Source organism: Brienomyrus brachyistius, chromosome 17 (assembly GCF_023856365.1).
Source record: "Brienomyrus brachyistius isolate T26 chromosome 17, BBRACH_0.4, whole genome shotgun sequence".
NCBI classification, from domain to species: Eukaryota; Metazoa; Chordata; class Actinopteri; order Osteoglossiformes; family Mormyridae; genus Brienomyrus; species Brienomyrus brachyistius.
Window position 1 is genome coordinate 7,151,341 of NC_064549.1, and position 22,914 is coordinate 7,174,254.

Sequence of the window (22,914 nt, forward strand, 5' to 3'; positions counted from 1 at the left end):
CCTCATAGGACACGCATTGGCCAATTTAGAGATATTAATTCACCTAATGTTATGTACTTGGAATTCATTATGAAACCGAAGTCCTCAGGGGGAACAGCGTGGACGTGCATAAACTGCACATGCACAGGTTGAATCACCATATCACTGTGCAATGAGTGTGTTACAGTTTTCAATAATAATATTCTCATATCGCTCTGTCCCTGCTGTCCAGTAAATATCCTTCCATTTTTATTTTCTTGTTTCTTATTAGCCACTTTGTTGGCTGCATACATACGTGAGCCAATGGCAAGTGGCGTGATCCTCACCTTCATTTCTACACCCACTTTCAATATTGTTCCTCGGTGGCATCATTTTCGACCATTTCCACATCCAATTGGATTGCCTGTGCCTTAAAATTTACTTTCAAAGGATTTATAAATCTCAAAAGATAATAAATTACTTCTATCACCCCCACAGCCCTTTGAGCAGTTACAAAAGTCTTTACTCTTTTCTTTAAATTGTGGCACGGTATGGTATATTAACAAGGGCTTGGTTATCGCCTTTATAACAGGTAATATATATTTGTAGTAATGATTGAATCTTGTATTAGTATTATTTCCAAAGAGAAATTGAACCTTGCAGTTCACTTATTTTTATTCAGAGTACTAATTCTTATTTACCTATATTATTATATTCAATGCATCAGTTCTTCTAAACAGTTTGTCTGTATAGGGCTATTTTAGAAAAGCTTTCAAGTAGATTTTGTAACCTTCTTTTGGAATAATGTAAATCCTCAGAAATATGTAGACTGAATGCACAAAGAGTCTGAGATAATATTGCTCCTACTGGGTTTTTTGCCTTCCTGTTCTGAGGAAGATGGAAGGCCTCTTTTGACTTCGTTGCGAAGCACTTGACGTTACTTCACCCCCTGGTACTCTATCAGAGTGTGTGAGGCATTTGGGAGAAACACTGCAATGGGATTCTGCAGCCACAATACTGACCCTAGGGAGTGATGAATTGCTGATTTAGGGGAGAAGGGCGATACATGTGGAATTAGATGGCACAAGCGAGAAAAAGTAACATGATAAACATTTCCAGTCAGCACAGAAGTAATAATCAGATAGGGAGCAGTAGGGGGAAGATTTATTGTAATAGTATAAGGAAGCATTAATGCAGGTCATCCCTGGGACAGTGTAAAGGCAGAATATTATTCTGTTAGAGCCATTTGCAGTATCATATTGCCTTGGTCCAGAATGGACTTCAAATTATTACAGTGTAAACCTATTACACTCAACACTTACTGTAGGTTTCACAGGTCTGTATCTGGAACTGTGATGGTAAAAGAAGTCAAAATGAGAGAGAAATGCCATGGAAATTATTATTTTTTTGTATTAAAAATGTATGACAATATAGCATTAATTACATATTCAGTATTACTTACTGAATTGATTTTCTGCACTGAAAACCACTTAAACCATTTACACTTGTCAATTTAATTGAGAAAATTAAAATGAGTGAACATTAAGCATTGAATATGTACAATAGTAATATGAAGGAATGACTAATAAAGAAAAATTAATGGACACACACATTTCAATATAGTCATCTCTCTCTGAATGAATATCGCATTGCTTTTCTGACCTAAATTAAAGCACAAGGCCAGTGTATTTTGAGTAATTTATGTGTAACATGAATGCAAATTTACACAGACTAAATTAAAAGGATGATTTTGAGGACAGTCGTTTTAGAAAAACCAATATCCATCTCATTTACCCAGACAAAAAGTGTCTAATCTATTAAATGGATCCTGGAATCATCAAAGAGATGACTTTGACAAAACACCAGAGAGAAACCGGTAAAAAGAAAGTTTAGTTTGGATAATATCGGCTTATATCACGACCACACTGCTTTTCCTGTACGGTCATGAAGACCCTGAAGCCGGTTCCAGGAGTCCCTGAACCCTGGACGTTAACTAATTATATCAAAATCAACATTTATAAGATTCACGATGTAAATAGGCTATATGTGGAATGCAGTATCCATTGTATCATCCAATGTATCATCCACTGTAGAAACTGCAAATCTGTCTTCTTATTTGCTAGAGGCAAATGTTGTCAGCAGTTGCTTTTCCATATGCAACAGAAACACAGGACTGCGACAGCAGAAAAAATTATCAATACTTTTTCTGAAAAACGGAAATAGGAAAGGAGCCTCACAATGATAGTGTTTCCCGTGGTATGTGGCTCCAGAGAGAGGGTACAAACTCACCACAAACCTGCACTGGCAAGATCTCATGGAGACCTGCTTATAAATGCTGGAGTCCTCTGCATTCTGTTTTACTAGTGAAATGTCTGTGCTGAGGGGGCCGCATGGTGGTGCAGTGGTTAGCCTCACACCTCTGGGACCCGGGTTCAAGTTTCCGCCTAGGTCACATGTGTGCGCAGTTTGCATGTTCTCCCCATGCCGTCGTGGGGTTTTCTCCAGGTACTCCGGTTTCCCCCTACAGTCCAAAGACATCCATCCATTTTCCAAACCTCTTATCCTACTGGGTCGCGGGGGGTCCGGAGTCTATCCCAGAAGCAATGGGCACGAGGCAGGGAACAACTCAGGATAGGGGGCCAGCCCATCGCAGGGAAAATGGATGGATGCCGTGAATCCTGCTATCACACCATTTTCAGATAAAATGGCAAAATAATTTGCAGCATTATACTGTACAGTAAATACTAATTAATGTATTATTAGTATGATCATTAATGGAAACAAAAAGAAAAAGAAATAATAATAATAATAATAATAATAAAGTTATTGTTGCAGTTGTTATTGTTAATATAGTGATATTGCTGCCTTATGTCTTATTTGTCAATGTCCTTCTATTCTGTCTCTTGCAGCTGAGCCTCTGGACGGGGAGGAGTACCTGGATATATCAGGCATCCTACGGACCCAGGCTGGAAAATATGAATGCAAAGCAAGCAATGATGTTGCCACCCCGGATGTTAAATATGTCAATGTTATCGTCAACTGTAAGTATAACGAGTGAACTAACAAACTAAGGCATAAACAGATGGAAAACTGGAATTTTGAAAATCTCTGGTACCTTGATTGTTGCTTCATCCTAGTTCCAATTCCTGTTCCACTCCTCTGGTTTTGTCCTGCATTAGCACAGAACCTGGGTCAGTACATGCCTATGCATCACTCTGTGATTATGTCCTATTGGCCATCAAAAACTCCAAGGTGTAACAAACGCAGGAGGACGATTGTTATTGGTAGATGATCTTGTTCACTGACTGCTCACAGCTTGAGTAGCCATGTACCAATCCAGAATGCAGAAAACATAAAATCGACACTGTGGCATAAGGAGCTAGCCTATGCCAAGCAGAACTTCTTCTTGTGTTCTTAGTGACTAGCAATAGTAGCTACTGATGCTGTCAGTGGTAAACTTATGCTGAGCATCCAGAAACTGCCAGAGGTGGAAATTTCAGGTCCAGAAAGTTAAAATCCAGACCAAGATTTTGTTTCACCCAATCAGTTGAGTACTCTCTGAAAGTGACTCTTTATTCTCAACCGACTGACTGAAACAAAAATCTTGGATTTTTACTTTCTGGGCCTGAAATTTCCATCTTTGGACACTGCATGTATCTGCTGCAGGGAACGAAACTCCTTTGGAAAATGCTGCTCTCTTGTATGATTCTTCTCTTCCACCCAGCTCCCAGATAACACCCTCACCACTGGCATGGTTCCCAAAAAGAGCGTAAGGCCTCTGCCCATACTCACAGGGAGATCCACAGCCTGAGCCATAGCTGACTGGGAGGGGTTGGCTCAGTATCTGATCGTTTGGACTTGTCCCTGTAACATCTTGGGACTGTATTTAATCATCCTACATGGCACGTAAAATTTTATTGTCACTCTCCTTACCACAGACAATTACGAGAGAGAGAAAGAATGTAGAGCCCTTGGGAAACACAGCACATTCAAAAACAGCAGCAAACAACAGAAAGTAAATAAAGTAAATGAGCCAATTCAACTAAATAAATAAACAAATAAATGAAATGATAAAAGAACCATATGGTAAATTAAATCATTGACAGTTACAAAGAAATTTGTGCAATTCTGCATTTGGAATATGTCGTAAATGCATTGTAGAATTAATATGTATTGTAGTTCATGTGTAATGCTCAAGTAGCATAATATACGGAATCTGTATATTGTATTTATCGTCACATAATTTTATGCCAGACAATAGCTTTATTCAGTGATAGCTTTATTATTACTTTAAGGATATACCAGATGCTTTAAAGAAGGATTAAAAAACAAAATGTATAAAAATCACATTTGGAGGTAAAACCACAGTAAAGCAAAGCAAGGATGAAACTAAAGTAAAATCATAGTATGTAAAAAACAATAAAATAAAACATCAAAAACTAGCAATAGACCACAACCTGGTTTTGTTGATGGAGTAAAGACACAGTCTAATTGAAAGAGGGAGTAAAAATGTATGTATTTCGGTGTTTTTTTAATGTATCTACCATATTTCCGTGTTGAAGAAAGACTAGGAGAGAATTTCATAGCTTAAGGCAGTAGTACTGAAAGCCGACTTTCCATATTTTGAGCAGATTGAGGGGGTGACCAGCAGGTTACTGTTGTGCGAGTTTGGAGAACTGGTGAAATGCAATCTCTGCAGCTAAGGCAAGGCATTATTCTGGCAGCTGCGTTGTGAACTCCTTACAGGCTTTTAATACAACTCGTATGCACGCTTGGTAGTAGAACACTGCACAAGTCTATTCTAGCTGTCACAATGGCGCATGCAAGCTTTTCTCAGTCAGCGGTGGAAAGCTTGTTGTAAATCTTGGCAATATTGTGAAGGTGGTAATAAGCTATCCGGAATACATTGCGTCTTAAAGCTAAAGTGATTATGGAAAGAGATACATCAATTCAATTCTATTTATTTATTTTCGTACTAGGTATAGCACATTTTCACAACATTACTCGAAGCACTTTACATTACCCCTGCCCAGTGTCCCCAGACAGCAAGCCAGAGGCAACAGTAGCAAGGAATAACTCTCTAGAAGGAAGAACCCTTGAGAGGAAGCAGACCCAAAGGGGGAGCCCATCCTCCAGGGGCTGGTAGAGGAAGTCCGAAATAACAAAGTCCTGATTTATGCAGCAGAATTGTAAATACATCCAGGGATATATGCAGACGGTGCAGTGGAGTTCTGGATGCTGATGTCTGGGCAGACATGTGAGGACGCTGCATCCTTCAGCGGGATGGAGGTGGGGTGTGGTACGTGTGGTGTGGTATGGTGCAGCAGCATGCAGAGGAGGACGGCAGATGTGTGGTCAGGCTGGGTGGACAGGCAGGGAACTGCCCACCCTCAGGAGCCCCATGGCAGAATCCCGCGTGGTGCAGGGGAGAAATGAGCAGGGTGTTAATAAAAGTCTGTGACAAATGGACGGAATTAGACGGAGTAATTTGCAGTGCGGCATGGAGATAAAGAGGCTTCGGCAGGTCTAATTAACTATGGCAGCTTAACTAGGTGGGAAAGGTGGGGGAGGGGTCAGGCATGAGGAATCCCTGAGCACCACACTTCTACAACACATGGGACACGTGAATCCAGAGTGACAGAACTGGGGGGGGGGACACACAGGCATGAGGAATCCCTGAGCTCCAGCACTCCAACAACACATGGGACACGTGAATCCAGAGTGACAGAACTGGGGGGGGGGACACACAGGCATGAGGAATCCCTGAGCTCCAGCACTCCAACAACACATGGGACACGTGAATCCAGAGTGACAGAACTGGGGGGGGGGACACACACAGGCATGAGGAATCCCTGAGCACCAGCACTTCAACAGCACATGAGACGCATGAAGCACTGGGACACCAGCACTGGGCACCCAGTTCATCCAAAATCAATGACACTGATTCCAAACCAAACCCTATGCCACACACTATAGCACTACCTGGGGATGGTAGCAAGAGGTATCAGCTTTGTCACCATATGCTAGACTAAACCAAGCAGTTTTTAGCCTTAAATATCGTGAGTGAGCCTGAATGTCGGACATTTGCTGGTAGACCATTGCATACTTTGTAGCCATGTAAATGAAATCTCTGCAACCAAATAAAGATCATTCCACTCTAGGCACCGCCAGGTAGCCCACCCCCTTGAGAGTCAAGGAAACAAGGGGGGTTATATAGAAGCAGTAATAAGTAAAAGAGAAATCCTAGAGGCAAATATACAACAGTGCTGCACCATTCAGTGTCTTGTTGGTTAGCAATAATACCTCATAGTCAATATGAAACCTAACTGGAAGCCACTGGAGTGATTGCAGTGCAGGACTAGTATGTTTACATGTCATAGTCCTTGTTAGGACTCATGTTACAGGATTCTGCAGCAACTGAAGTTTGTTTGATGATGCAGAGACATACTCAACCAACAGGGCATTGCCACAGTCCAGTCTAGATTATAAAGGCGCGCACTAACTTTTCTGCATCCTGAAGTAAGATTATTGTTCTAAGTTTTGTGATGTTTCTCTGATGGAAGAAGGTTGCTTTGGCCACATTATTTATGTGAGCATCCAGAGACAAGGATGAATCAATAGCGAGACGGAGGCTTTTAACCAATGTGCTCACATTAACTAGGTAGCTATCAAGCTATATGCTATTGACAGCACCCTGGGCTGTCCGTGGGCCCATGTTCTGTTAGGGCTTCACTGGCCGTCCAGCTCCTGACTTCAGCTAAATATTCCTCAATCTTTGACAGCTGTGACAGCTCATCTCTTTTAACAGATATTGCACATCTGTGTGTCATCTGCATAACAATGAAAACTCACACAGTTTACTAATAACATCACGAAGGTGCTTCTGTTGCCCGCATACTGATGGAAGCTGATGTTATATGCATTAATTATAATGGCCAGTGGTAGAATATGAAGGTTCCTGCTTCCAGGAGAGTTTCACACAAAGTATGTGTCGTACTCATACATGACAACCTAGCTGGAGTGAAAAGTAAGATGGGTAATAAAAAACCCTGTTTAAGTGTATGAGAACAGTGAATCAAAGTGGGGTCTCCCTAAACATGCGGGGGGAGGGGGAGGCTTGGGGTTAGGGTTAGATCAGTTCTCCTTTCACGTCTTTATTTTTTTGAATGTGAGTACATTACAGTACATCCTGTGAGATTTACATCTTACGTTTGTGAGATGGTTAAAAGCATTTAAAAAAGCGTCACAGGTGAACCGTGATTTTTAGTGAGACACAGCCAGTCAGATAAGATCTAAACCAGGCTAATGCTGAGCTGGTGAGGCCAGACAGTAGAGGATCTTATGGTTAATGGTGTCTAAGGCAGCACTTGGAACAAGATGAATTAAAATAGGCCTTTGAAACAAGAAGTGCTATCTGAGAACTTCTGTGAATTCTAAAATCAGCCTGCAATTTTTCTTTGAGATTATGACCATTGATCTAATCATTATTCACAACAGTTACTACTCAGTGATTTGGCCAAAGAGAGTAAGATTAGGAATAGGTGTGTAATTATTAATCACAGTAGAATCAAGATCTCTTTTCTACCAGAAAGGTCTGACAATGGCTGTTTTAAAACTAAGTGGATAAATTCCCTGCTGCAGTGATTAAAAATTCTCTGAATATCATTTCATAATACATTCAAAACCTGTTCAGTTTTTTTTTTGCAGAAATAGGATCAAATTCACAGCTGGAGGATTTTACATAGACTATGAGCCCAGTGAGTACCAAAACATAACAGAAAAAGCTATGCATTCTAATACTTGCTCTACTGTGTGGTTGGTGAGTAACAAGTCTGTAGGGGGCAGAATTTCCAGTCTTCTCTCAAATGGCAGCAATTCTGTTAGTAAAAACCAAGCTGCAAATTCATTGCATTTGTCAGTCGAGAATTGCTTGGGTGAGGTGAGGGGTGAGGGTAGTACGATACACTTTTCAAGGGGTCATTTCTTGGTGGGGAGGGGGCGGTAATCATTAGGGCACTAGTGGAAATATTTGGCTATCTGCTTCACTATTGGCATGATAGTTCCACATTGAGGGGCTGCACACCTGTATAAGGAACAAATGCAGTTTTTGAGACACTGCATAACCTAATAGTTTTGGGTCTGCGTAATATAAACCAGCTGGGAGCTTGAAGCACCACCAGTCTGTCCTCCGATTGTAAGCTCACTCGGGTTTCTCTCAATATAGAGAGTCGTTGCACAGTGCAGAAAATCACCATCCGCCCTCTCTCAAGACCTCGAAGAGGTCATCATCAGCTGAAGACATTAGCAGCAGATACTTTAAGTCCTGTAAGTTGCGAGGTAGAGCCTCTATTGGTTGAACTTGTTTGTCGAGCACATCCCACAGAAAGGACTCTGTTTGCCAGAGGTGGGCAACTTCAGTCATATGTGTTCGGAATGCCCACTCTTCCACTATAACACATAGCGAATAGGCCATTTTATAGTCAACTGGCAAGCAAGTCAAAACACAGAAGGCCAAATTCACAGGTGGGAAATCACACTGCTTTCTTAAATGATTATACACTGATCAGATATAACATTAAATCCATCTGCCTAATACTGTGTAGGCCTCTTGTTCTGCCAAAACAGCTCAAACCCGTCGAGGCCTGGACTCCAAAAAACCTCTGAAGTTGTCCTGTGGAATCTGCCACTGAGACATTAGCAGCAGATCCTCTAAGCCCTGTAAGTTGCAAGGTGGGAACTCCATGGATTGAACTTGTTTGTCCAGCACATCCCACAGGTGCATAATTGGATTGAGATCTGGGGACTTTGGAGGCCAAATCAACACCTTGGCAGATTGCTGTTATAATGCTGGATTTTCCAGGTAGTAGAAAAGAATGCTTCTCTGCTGAGGAATCAGATCTGCTTGTATGTGAGCAGACCATCTATGGCAACAGCAAGATTTGACTGAAGCTCCATGAGATTTACAATTCATAGTAATAATTGCAGTAGTACCACCATATCTGGACCAAGACCTACCGCAGATAGCCTAAACCACGTATAATGGTGAACCATCTGCGGACCCCATATATAATGTGACTTTTGTGTACATTCATTTGGTTAAGTTTAATTGATAAAATACACACAGAAAGACATTACAACATTACATACAGTAATTATAAAGTATATTCAATCGAAAGAAAGGGATTCTCATGGTTTAGCCTCATTCTCAAGAGACGAGATAGGAATGAAAAAATAAAATGTAATATAAAGTGATAAAAGAGCATTGAAAATCATGTTTTTTATTCCCCTCAAAGGACAAATTAACACTGGAAAAAAACACACGCTACTGTTACACATTTTACAATGATAAATGTTGTATTATGTACCTGTACTTGATTTGAAATGAGAAAAAATGTATTTGTTTAAAATGATCTTTTTTTGTGGGTACTCGCTGGTTTACAGCCTGTACTTACTTGGCACGCGGTTTGAAACCATTTCTGGAATTTTTAAAGTACTTTTGTGGACCACAGTAAACCACAGTTCCTGAAACCCTGGACACTGGAAGTCCCACTGTAATAATTAGCCAGTTTTCTTCATTATCACTGCGAATGGCTAACTCTGATGGCTCTTACAACTTACCATTTTGACATATCTTTTTAAACATATTTTGATGTGCACATTAATGATCAATGTCATTTTTATTATTTTCAATCTTTTGCATGCTTGTACACTGCCACATGTTCTTGTGTAGTGTACACGCACTGTGCACGTGCCTATGTAGGGCCATGTCACTATCTTGATAACACATCCTTTAAGTAACAGTGAAATACTACACCATTGACTTTTCACCTGGTTTTCGTTGGTCAATAACACAGTCATATTCCGCTGGCTGAAGGTAGCGATGTGCCAACAACACACCTGATTCCACCTCATTTTAAGACCGATACGCTCATGTGCGCTCAGATGGGCACGAGTATATTTGCTATTTAAACAACATGGACGCTGGAAAATAACAATCGCATTGGGCTCATGCTAGTAAAGATTTGCATTACACCTGGTGCTGCTTTGCTCTGGGTGTAAAATAGGACCCTACGTCTTATATTATTTCAGACGACAATGTGAAACTGCTCCTTAGTTTGCCTGGTGACAGTAAGGGTTACTTATCAACACAATGGAGGCAACCAAGAAAATTAAGCTCTACCTCTCTGTGGAATTTGGTAAAAAAAAAACTGGTAAGTTCAGCAAAGGGACGTTTGCTGACCCCTTTCTTGTGTTGATCGCACTTGTTCCTGTCTGACTTATCAGCCACTACTATCCTCTCAATGGATCAATGGTGCAAATGAAGTGGCCCAATCTGGATGCAAATATACAGTATTGTGAGATATCCCTGCATATCTACTTACAGAAACAAAAAGCCACCCACTTACATTACCATCATGGGCAGTGTGTCTGATTTTCAAAACGCGATAATAATGTGTAAGTCCTGTCTTACAAGCGTGCACGTTAGCCGCTTCTGTGTGGAATGTCAAGTGACGCAGGAGGAGTTAGGCTGCATAATTCCGATCAGCTTGGATGCCATCCATGAGCAATAACTGTTAGAGGTTATATAACAAATATTACTTTTTACAGAGCTGCTCAATGAGAGCAGCGATTGGATAATAAGATATATACCATGCATTTTTCATTACCACTTACAGTGAACTAGTACAGTGTCACAGTGAACTTGGAGGACAGGGTACAAAGCTGGGAGCTCTGCAGTTTAGTGGCATCTAGACTCATTTGAAGCTACAGCACCAGGAGAAATGCCAGGGGAGAAACAAACACCACATACAGAGCCAGAGCTGTGAATCGGCCATGAATCGGCCATGACACATACAGCCACTAAACTGCTGAGCTACCATCCTTTAACAGACATTATGAAATATCTGGTATAATGCATTCATAGAGCATTCAGTGCACCTTGATGACGCATTCATAATTCAAGCATAAAACACTCATAAACATCATGTAAATAGACCATAACATCCTGATTTACACTATATGGACCACGGATGGGCAATCTTATCAGGACAGGGCTGTTGGGTATGTGGGTTTTCGCTGCAGTTCCCTAATTACATTACTAATTAGAGGATGGATTGGCTGAATAGTCCTCACACCTGGGTTTGAACAGCAGACCTAAAGGTTACCCCTAAACCTGCATACACATCGGCCCTTTGTGAGTAAGACTGCCCACCCCTGATATGGACAATAGTATTGGGACACACTTCTTAATCGGTGAATTCAGATGTTCCATTCAGACCCATTTCCAGAAGTGTACAAAATCAAGCACCTAGCCTTGCAGTCTGGTTTACAAACATTTAAGTTTGGTATCGTCATAGGATGCCACCTTTGCAATAAGTCAGTCTGTGAAATTTCTTCCCTGCTAACACTATATGATAATAACAAACATTATAATTATATAATGTTTATTATTAGTATATATTAAAGCTGGTATGGTGCTCCTCACGGGTTACATTATGACAGCAGTTAATGTAAAGCATTGCTTCTTTAAAATATGAATTAAGCCATTTCTAACATTAATAATTGAATAAATAAAATTACATTTTTGACAATCAAAAATGTATGGATACATTTAAGCATTGAGCCCACGCTTCTCTTTTTCTAAACAGAAAAATGTTACATGAGCCAAGATGAAGTTTCACTTCAAAAAGAGAATTAGGATGGTTAGATGGATGAATAATATAGCAAGAAGTAAAACTTAAAATTCATATAATGCAATCATAGTTTCTTTTAAGTTCTACTTTGAAAAGAAATACGAATTCATTGATAATGTGAAGTATGAATCAGTGCTGTACATCTTCATTTGGGCTTCAGTGTGAAACTTCCACAATTTCCTCACACTTTTTGTCTTTCTCTACAAAGAAGCCTTTTGATGACAAATCCAATTGTGACATGCTGTGCTAATTGTTTATAATGTTTCAGACGCCTGTGTGAGACAATCTTTTTCGTGAAAAACACCATAAAAGAAAAGAAAGCGACGTATAATCAGGAATCCTCCATGCAAGTGTAGATTTTACGGTTATAAAAGGGGCAAATTTCAATTTTGGGGGTTATGTGGCATTAAGACTTTTTCTTCTATTTTTTCTTGTCAGCTTAGTCTTTCCATTATGCATAGTAATTGTTTGGTAATTGATTACTGACATAAATACGATTTTTTTGAATGATTGTAAACAACCGAAATGTTAATTTTTAAAATCTGGAGTAGTTTGCCTTTGTGCGAGCAATTCAGCTGCATTGAAGTAGGACACAAATAAATGAGTCATTACCATGTCATTACTGAAATTGCAGGGACAAGATTAAAAAAAAAAAAACAAACAAAAAAACTGGAAAAATCACAACCCAAAAAATAACAAATGGTGTTACAACGGGTCGACTTAAACCCTGCTGAAACATCCTAACTACCCAACCACAATATCCGGCGAACGCGTCAAGCTGTATATCACATTTAAAATACCCACGGGGGCTATTCCAGCCTGTCTAGGGGCGAAAGGCTGTGACAGAGATTACAAAGTAGAGGAAGAGCAAAGTTAATAAATGGAGAGGAGGAGAAATCAAAGAAGGAAGGAAGGAAGGGAAGAAGGAAGGAAGGAAGGAAGGAAGGGAGGAAAGAACACAGTGTATTATTTCTATTTAAACAAAAAATATACCGAAAGAGAAAGGACTCTGTATGCCAGAGGTGGGTGACTTGAGGGTTACAGTATGACTCTCAGGCTGTGTTCGGAATGCCCGCTTGTCCAATATATAGTGCACTACATAGTGAATAGGCCATTTTGTAGTCAACAGGGAAGCAAGGCAAAACATAGCAGGCCAAATTCACAGAATAGCACTTCAACAGCAAATAGTATCAACAGCCAGGCAACGAAAGCTGCTGGAATCCTCTCCTCACAGCACTTTTTCATACTGTAATACTGAAGACAGGCAACAATCTTTGCAGTGGATGACGGAAGTGAAGTTAAGCAGAAAATCAGGAACGAGGATCCCTGGCTAGATGATCTATGAAATACAGGATCAGCTGGAATGGATGTAACGATTCCCAAAGTGCACACTAAGGAAGATTTGAGTCTTGTCAACGAAATAAAGACATTATTATTAAAGCAATTTCCAAGTTTTGCATTTTGGCTCCACACATATACAGGCCAGCACAGAAAAGGCACTTGAAATGATAGACATGGTGAGATATGCACAGAATAATGCACATTTATCAGTCACATGCAACATCTGAAGTTATCAGTGCATGTTTCTTTGACAATAATTAAGGTGAACATTTTTTATAGGTTCTGTCTGTTCCACACAATCATGGTAAGTTATGAGATGGAAGAACTCAAACTATGAGCTTGTCTCCAAATATGTTAATTTTTTTTTTTTTCGAACATCCAGGTGATCTTCCTCTTTTAACATAGTCATTTGTTGTGCAAAAATTTCCCACTTACATAAAGTGTTGAGTTTTTTCAACAGTAAATTTCGTCATTCTTTTCAGATCCTCCCTTCATCAAAGAGGTCAAAAGCTCCGAAAGCCAAGTGGGACGTCTAGGTGTCCTGCAGTGTAATGCATCAGCTGTACCTAAGCCTGAGTTTGAGTGGTACAGAGATGACAAAAGGTAAAACATATGTAGTATTTCCTGTATTCCTGCATTGTCCTACCTCATCGTTATACTGTGGGACAGCTTGAGGGGAGTTCTGTGTGGGACAGGAAGTTTTATGAGTATTTCTACTACGTAAGTAAGCATTGAAAAGAAAACAATTAAAAACAAACAAAATGCGTTCTCTTCTTCTAGACTAACCAACACCCAAGGAGTTAACATCCAGATCTCTGGGACAGGCACTTCCTTGGAGTTTTCCAACGTTACTGAGGATGATTATGGAAATTACACATGCGTGGCTACAAACAAACTTGGAATTCACAATGCCAGCCTGTTCCTATTTAGTAAGTATACAAATTTCTTTTATTGAAAGGATTTTTCAAAATATTTTGAAAATATACGAATGTACCTTTAAATTATTATTTGTTTAGTCTTTTAACAAAATGGAAAATTTACAAGGCTAATTCATTTGTAAATGGCTGAATTGATTATGTATTATACCTTTTTAATGAGTTTGAATAAATTATGTAAGTCGATGTGAGTTAACTCTAGTTAGAGACGTGGACTCCGTTTTCAAAAATACAGCAATGGTTCATGCGAAATTGCATTTAACAAATACAGTATACAGTACTACAGTCTGAGTAATTAGTCAAAAGGAAATATGACTTTGGTTGGTAATTTTTTTTAGTTGAAATACCCAAAGGTACCATTGGCTTATTGACTTAGATTTGGTCATCATCTATCATTTACAGAGGAGACCTTGAAGCAATTGCCACTCTAAGCTAATGAAGTTTAAGGGTAGCAAAGTTTAGCTCTTAAATTTTGTTTCTGAAATATTCAGTTTGCTCAAGCTTGATTACTGCCCTTTTTTGTGCACATTGTTCCAGTACATGCACTCATCTTCACTGATGCCTTGATCCAGTGACTATTCCTCCCGTATTCATCTCTGAAATTCATCTTAATTCATGCACACTGGTGTGAACATGCATAACCCAAAAGCACACTTAACGTTTTTAAGCACTCTTTTGACTTAAGCACCCGTTGGGGAATTAGACCCCATTGTTATTTTCGTTATTTTGTTACTAATTTTTATTATTAATCTTGAAGTTTAAACAAAACAATTAGAAGTTATAGAAGTGGCCCATTTATTTTTGTTTTTTAAAATAATGTAAATTACTGGGCTGGGAAATGTGATTAATGTGTATTTTTTGCGTAATTTTACATGATGATTTCTTTGATCACATTGAAGCAAGCAGTGTTTTGATGTTTAAATGGGAACAGCATGCCCTATATTTTAATAGAGGCTTATAAGAGTTTATGTCATGACGCTGCACAGAATCCCAGAATTTACAACTAAAATCAAAATATTAGGTAATTCCGAAATATTATATTTGTTAGCAATATACAGTATGTGAAATAGTATGCAAAGTCAGCAGTATGTCCAAATCCATGAGAAGTATGGATGAGACAGAAGGCAAACGGTACCTGGATGACATACTGTTTTCTGCAAAACTCCAAAGTGTGATGGATGCTACCTTGTTATCCCACTGGGGGTACAAACTTAACGTCGCTCGCTCAGAACAAAGTGTGAAGATGGCAGAGGAACTGCAGTCTCTCTTCGAATATAAGTAGAAAACCATACCCAGTTACATATGTTGACTCAAATATTTTTTTTTTTTAGTTGATGGTTTTTCAACAGTTTTTTTACTTTCTACATTAATAATTAAAAAATAGGGTTCTAAAGATATTCAGTGCATTCTGTGGAAGTATGAGATTTTGGATGATTCCATTCAGTTGGCATCTCAAGTGGAAGCTGCATGTGTTGTGATCCGCGGGTGAAGACGGGCAGGTAGGTAGGCTGGAGGTAGGGAAGGACGACGCAGGCAGGCAAAGGACAGGGAAAACTGGGGATTTATTGGGGAAACGACGAGGGAACATGGTAAAATGAATAAAACGTCAATGACCGACAGGGAACTGAGGTAAGACACGGACTGAAATAGACAAGACTGGGCGAAAATAATAGGACACAGCTGGGAAAGATCAGGAAAGCACACGTGGATAATCAGGGGGCGTGGCACACACGAGGATCGGACGAGCTGGGCGTGACAGCATGATGTAACCTGGTTTAATTGCTTTAATAAATTGCTGGATGTTGCATACATAGGATAAAAATATCTAAATTTTCAGTATTCATTTTATTTTATGGAAGGCTTATACCATTAAATATTAAGAAGTTTCATGTCATTAGCTGTTCTTATAGTGCTTGTCAGGCATCTGTTTTTACAGCCGTCTGCCAAACATGTTTTAGATTTTAGATTAATAACACAGTCAGGATTAAATACTGTAGTGTTTTGATCCACCTGTTGAGTACATGCAGTTATATGTCATATAAAACATATTATATATTAATCACCAAGTTGTGCGATTATAAAAACAATCGTTTGACATCCTTACTGATAATACAATGCCCTCTCTGTTCTTACTGCCATCTGTTCATCTAGCATTTTTGAAAGCATTGAAATTCAGCTTGTACTTGCTTGCAAGCAGTACTTTTGTTGGAAATTAATAAGCTGTACATCTCAAGTTTAGCTTAAACCATGAAACAATTATTAGTATGGCTCATTTTCACAAACTTGAGAATTAAAAAAAAAGTTTTTCTGTAGAGCAAGTGGTATTAACTTTTTAAACATATTGCAATTACATTAATTTGATGATTTTTTAACCCCTTAGTAATCCAAAAATCTAATAATATAAAGCCAGATAAAATGTATATAAATCTTTCACCTTTATTGCATGTAACCACAATAAACAATCATTCTGTATGATGAGATTTTTATCCAATCCTTGGTTAGTTTTGCCGTTTTTGCTAATCTCCGTAACTCTTGCCCCGGATTTGATTATTTATTTGTTTGTTTGTTATTTATTTCTTAAAACATAAATGAATACTAATACAACAAAATGAATTAATTATCCCAGAGGCACAATCAACAGTTTAGACAATGAAGTGTATTGTTGTGTTGGCCGAAAAGCGGGTAATCGCACGGAGAGGAAGGCAGGCAAGGATCAGGCAAACAGGCAGGATACTGGGCAGACCTAGGGGTTTATTCGGGGAACGAAGCACGAACATCGACTAACATCAATGACAGACGAGGAACTGAGGTAAGACATGGACTGAAATAGACAGGACGGAGCAAAATAACTAGACACAGTTGGGTACGATCAGGGAAGCACACGTGGATAATCCGGGGGGCGTGGCACACACGAGGATCGTACGAGCTGGGCGTGACATGTATAATAATAAATAATAAATAACTTTTAGTCCGTCTTGAAAATAATTTAAAAAAATTATAGAAAATTGCTATGTTTTGTTGATTAGTTTATAAGAATGATCCATATACTTCCCTTTGTGTTAATTCCACTTGATTCAATGTATAAATATTTATGATTTATTCATACATTTTAATGTTAGGTTTGATTAGTCATGATTAATCATAGAGAACTGTGTAATTAGTAAATTTTATAATTGATTCTCAGCCCTATAGAATAATAAAATCTAATGGAAAGTAAAGAATAATAAACAAGGTACACAGTAAGATGATAAAAATACTCAATCAATTCACCTGATCCTTTTCCAAAATTACTGCGCCCTCATGCATCTCTTAACGATGGGGATATGTTCTGAGAAATGCATGGTTAGTCTGTTTCGTCATTGTGTGAAAGGTATACCCTACTACACACCTAGGCTGCATTAAACTTGAAGTAGAAATTGCAAACTCTAAAATGATGATAAAAAGTACAATAAGGTAAATCGATAAAACAGTAACATAGTTGTCTATTATTCTGCTATACTTTTATATCACTGGCATTGTAGTATGTTTGTTTACACCAACATGTGAGTAGTGCGCTGTGCTACAACATCACGAAGCAATAGGAATTTTTCAGCTCCATAACAATCTTACGGAAGCGCTGTCGTAAATGTGGTCCGCAACTGACAGAAACATCATTACATACCACTCTGATGTCCTTCATTCCATTCCTATGTCAGGTAGCTCTCATTGCTGCCTCACCCCGAGCAAGTGCTACAGTGACATTTTTATTTCATTGTGATCTACAATAAGAAATATTCTTGGCATCATTATTTGACCAGTGCTTTGATGTCAAAACATATTGCTGTAGCAGTAATGAAAATCACTTGTGGAAAAAAAGCCGCTTGGAGTTTCGTTATGTGCAAAACCATTTCCTGAAGGCTAAAATAAATTAGGTGATTTTCATGAATAAAGAATACCAAGCATCAAATTTCAACAAAACGCATTATTTATTTGCTAAAAAGACGCCTGCTTTGGCTGCTGATTTATTTTTGTAAATATACTGTTATGTACTGAGACACACAAACCAGACTGACAAAACAGGACTGCTGATATCCTCTCTCTGTGCCAGGTTTGCCTGAAAATGAAAGTAGGGTATGTAAAAGAAATCAACAATCGGGGTGAAAACTGATCCCAAGAAAAGACTAACTGAATTTGAAGGGGTTGCCCTGTTTATAGCAGTCAAACATTACGCCCGATGATGTGAGATGTCAGGGAAGTTATTTTAAAGGCAATGGTAGCTGGGTAGTGACCTGTCTCCAGCCGTATGTCATTGTGGACATGAACCCACAGCCTGATGCTGGCTGGGGGACGGAAACAACGTTCCCTGTGGTTTTCACAGGTGGCCTTTTGTCTATGTTGTTGCATTGAGAATACAGCCTGTGAGTCAGAATATCAAGTATGGGTGGGACCTGGAGATGCTGTCATGACAGTGTCCCCCCAGGAGTTGTTCTGGTCTGTCAGTGGAGGTTAGATCATAAGTCTTGGAGACAGGAGAGGCCATCAGCATTTAAATCACCCCAGTTCGGCCAGAGATGTACATGAAAGGAATAACAGTAGAAGAGAAGAACCAAATGTTTGTGAGTGTCCTTCATCCTGACCATCCACTGTGGGGAGGTACTGCCAGTGACCAGAATGGACTGTTGTCCAAGAGCTAATAACGGGGCTTGGTCACTGCCCTTCCAGTGTCAAAGGTTTCCTTCTATGCAGTGCTGTATATTTTGTCACTGCCCTTCCAGTGTCAAAGGCTTCCTTCTATGCAGTGCTGTATCTTTGGTCACTGCCATTCCAGTGTCAAAGGTTTCCTTTCCTTTCTGTATCTTTTCTCCAGAGATGTAAACTTCTGGTTCAGGTATGACACTGGATCCTTTCCTGTTAAATTTCTGCATCACCATCACACCTATGTTAGACACATCCATATGGGTAGTGAATGACTGGTTAAAGTCAGGAGGCCCCGCGCCAGACTCCGAAGGTGTTAGAAGGTGCCTCGAGTCCAGTGCAGCCCTAAGGGGATAACTCCTCACTCCCAGGAGTCACTGGTCACACTGAATGCCACCTTCTTTTGGCGTATTAGTGGCACCTGCCAGTAGCTGTTGGTGAAGCCCAAGTTGGGGATGAACTGTGCCCAAATCAGCCTCTATATCAGCTCATTATACATAGGCGTAAGGTAGACATCAATGCTTGTTCAACACCTCATTCAACTTATGGAAACTGTTACAGAACAAAATGGCGCTACCTGGTTTGGGAAGCATCACGAGGAGACTTGACCATCTGCTACGGCTCTCCTCAGTACCTCCCAGCTGCAATATTCCTTCAGCATCTTCCTTAATGGTCTGCTATTATGCAGTGATTCCAGATAAGGTGCATGTGTTGTCATAGGCAACGTGAGTCCAACCAGGAACAGATGGGCACACATCCTGCTCCTGGGCCAGCATTTTTGTACCTTTTGAGCCTGTACTGTTGTTCGCCTCAAGAGTGAGCTGTCAAGTTGGCTCTGACAAAATTGCACTCAGACAATCATGCTACCACTGGTGGCCTCACATCAGCCCTCACTGAGCAAGATATGGTCCACTGGCAGGTTTTCACAGACTCTCTGCTTGAACAATCATCCGTCTCTCTTTCTCTTTTCTGGCTCCTCTGTCATCTATCCCAGGTCACACGCTACAGCATCCCTAAGAAAAACAACATTTGCAGTATCCACAAGAAAGAAAAAAAAATTTGCAGCATCTGGTTGTTGATTGGTTCATTACCATATTCAAAGGAAATGTCTATTACTTGATCTGGGATTTAAGGAGTCTACAAAAGAACCAGTGAGACACTCTTTATCCAGAGCCCCCATGTGGTATTTGTGATTAGCACACTCACCCTGTGTCTTTATTGTTGAGGTATCAAGGCTCCCGCCTGGTGCTATGCAGTTATTGTTGGTAACTTACACTAGGGAACATTCTATACCCACTTTGTGTGTGTGTGATTACCATACTTACCATCTGTAGACTACAAGGAGATACTCCGTAGTCAGAACTCCCACTTTGTAGGTGTGATTAGCACACTTACCTTACAGTACGTAACTTTCAGTGGGGAGACACCCTATAGCCAGAGCTTCCACATGTTATTGCATAATTAACATCTGTGGTCAGATCTGGGCCCTCAAGTCTATGCATTGACCGAGAGACACTAGTTTCGCCTCTAATGTAATTTCACGACAAACTTTTGATGAAATGTGAGAGCCTTGGCGATGTAATTGGGTAGCTAAGTGGTCATATAGGGTGATTGTTGTGTTTTGGTTTGAATTGTGATTGGTATATATTATTTCTACCCAGCAAATAATTTTGTTTGTAAATTATTGTAAAATTATTGCTTCTTGGTTATCTTAAAAAATTCTAACCCTAGTAAAAGGCAGTGGTGTTACAGCAATTCCAGGCCAGAGTTAGCAATAGACAGTAGAATGTTAGTATTAGGGCATTGCAATCTAACAAATCTAGCTTTCTCACTAAGAGCTTGAGTCAGTTAATCTGGTCTCAGTTTATGTGACTGAGATGAATCAGTCATATAAGCTGAAAATGTGTCAGTCCCAGAGTTGACTTAAGGCAAACAAACATACATTGTATCTTTGCAGCCTCTGGGTTAAATCAATCATTTAAACTTGAGGCTGTAAGTTGAACTGACTACACAAGATGACATTGTTCAAGTGTGTAGCTGCGCTGCAATCCCTGCAACCTGATTTCGCATTGTGATTGTGAATATTGCTTTATCAGGCGAAAGCGAATCCTCTGTGATATCACAACTCAGAACGAATGAGTACAAAAGCAAGAGAAGCAAGTAAGTAGCATGCATTCAGCGCATTCGACTGCCCAGTTGGACATCAGTTTTCTCCTGCAGGCAATTCCTTATAAAGGCTTTGGGGGCAGCTTTCGCTAAGCAGATAGCCTTGGGATGCCATGCGGCACAGTTTACCAGCCAGGATATCCCCCAGCTACAGTGGCCTTACATTGTCCATCTAATGACACCTCGATGATGGGAAGTGTAATCAGAGCAGCAGGTGGTGGCAGAGGGTGCAATTCATACAGAAGTTCCAGACCTGGGCTCACTGTTGATCACCAATATTTGTTGCCAGAAGTACTTTACTGTAGTTATTCACTCTCTTTTTGAGTGACATGCAGGAACAGATTAGTTTGAGAGTTGCTTATTTACACATCCTCCACCAACGTAGGTTAAGTTAGAAAGCAAGCCCCAAAGTGGCAAAGAAAGGTAAAAGTTATTGCGAAAACAGAACCAAAATAATAATAATAATAATAATAATAATAATAATATATGTTTCCCTAAAGCTGCCATTAACTGAGTTGCTAATTTTGTTATATTTTGTTTAAGGGACATATACCCTTAAACAGCAATTTAAGTGGGTTGTTCTTTTTTAGGCTGTAATGTCGAGACGAACTCACACCACTACTTGCTTTTCCCATTTTGAATTTTTTCATTTGGGTTCCCACTGCAGTCCATGACATGCAGTTAGGTCATCAGTGGCCCGTACTATGAAGCCGGGTTACTGGCTTATCGGGGTAACTCGTCGGATTTAAGGTAGTCTGGGCAAAATGTAAGTGAACGAATATGAAGTCCATTTAAACTGTGGTACCTTAAATCTGACAAATTACCCCGATAAGCCAGTAACCCCGCTTCGTAGTACAGGCCCCTGCTGTTTCTGAATTGCCTATAGTCTGTGAGTATGTGTGTGCTCTGCAATCAACTGGGATTATTTTTCTTAGTGGCTTTTCAGTGGGAGGAACTGGATGGTTTCTTTGCCTGTAAATGTGTCCTGGCATTTTTCGATATGAATTTGGTATAGTTGTTTAACCACTCGTAGTTTCAGCCTTTTTTTATTCTTTCTGTATCACACAAAACAGAAGCATCGTTGGCAGCCTTGTCCACTAGCTTGAAGGTTTTCCCCTATTCTTTTGTATTTGAATTTATTTGTTGGTTTATTTTGTTTTACTTCCGAGGAAGATGGACAAACTATCCAGTGAATACATATACGATTAGTTCCTGTGGCCTACATTATGGCGTTTATCCTGAGGAGGGCCGTGGAGGGGCCTGGCGCCTACCCGAGCGTCATAGGGCACTCAGCAGGGGTCCGCCTCCATTACATCACAGGGCACACGCACACACTCACACGCTGCAGCCAGCTGTGATGCCAGGTACCCAGAAAATCATGTCGTTGGGCGACAGGAGGAAACAGGAACACCTGCAATAAGAGGTGAAAGGAGGGATTCAGGCGCCTAAACCTGCACGTGTGAAGCAACAATGCAACCCGCAGGAGCCCATCCTAGGCAGCATGAGGCAGAAAGCAGCGATGTACCCTAAATGGCCGCGGTCTTTCGCAGGGCACGCACACAATCACCGAGTATTTGGACTGTGGGTGGAAAATGGAATATGTGACGGAAACTGTGGGTGGCGATGCCTGCAGCAGCCTGCAGCACATGCGACATTTACTTTCAAGCTGGTATTATTGAACCCATACAAATACAAAACTTTGATTTAAACTTTTTTTTTTTAGTTTTGCATATGTGGCGTACGATAGCGCCCCAGCTAGACAAACACGTTCCTTACAAATCATTGCATCACTGCCTCGCTTAGGCAAGACTACATTTGATGAGGGAAAAAAAAAAAGTATGAATCTAGGTCTTCCTAGAGAGAAACGCAGGAGAGTGTGTTCTGATTCGCACTGACGCTGGATGAATTTTAAATAAAAGATATTCTCTAATGAACCCGTACCGATATCTCTTTGCTAGTTCATATATTACTGCATTATCACACGATTAATGCGTTTCTAGATTAAACCATTTCTTTATTGGAGAATGGAATTGCAATTACCTAAGTCTGCAAAGCAGCAGTGTTTGTTGAATACCGTTCCCAGATGAAGTCTGGAGCTAGGTGTAGTTTGTGGACTTTGCAGAATGCGAGAGATGGTTCCGTGCCAG

The 22,914-nt window shown here is 40.0% G+C and overlaps 1 protein-coding gene across 2 annotated transcripts in view; it reads left to right on the plus strand.

Annotated features, from left to right (window-relative positions):
- LOC125711976 (limbic system associated membrane protein) overlaps window positions 1–22,914 on the plus strand; it is a 241,602-nt gene that overhangs the window by 215,332 nt on the left and 3,356 nt on the right. For both annotated transcript variants that reach the window (XM_048981539.1, XM_048981538.1), the window contains 3 exons: window positions 2,868–2,999; window positions 13,475–13,595; window positions 13,773–13,921. In XM_048981539.1, the coding sequence (XP_048837496.1) occupies window positions 2,868–2,999; window positions 13,475–13,595; window positions 13,773–13,921 (402 nt within the window). The remainder of the gene's footprint in view (window positions 1–2,867; window positions 3,000–13,474; window positions 13,596–13,772; window positions 13,922–22,914) is intronic.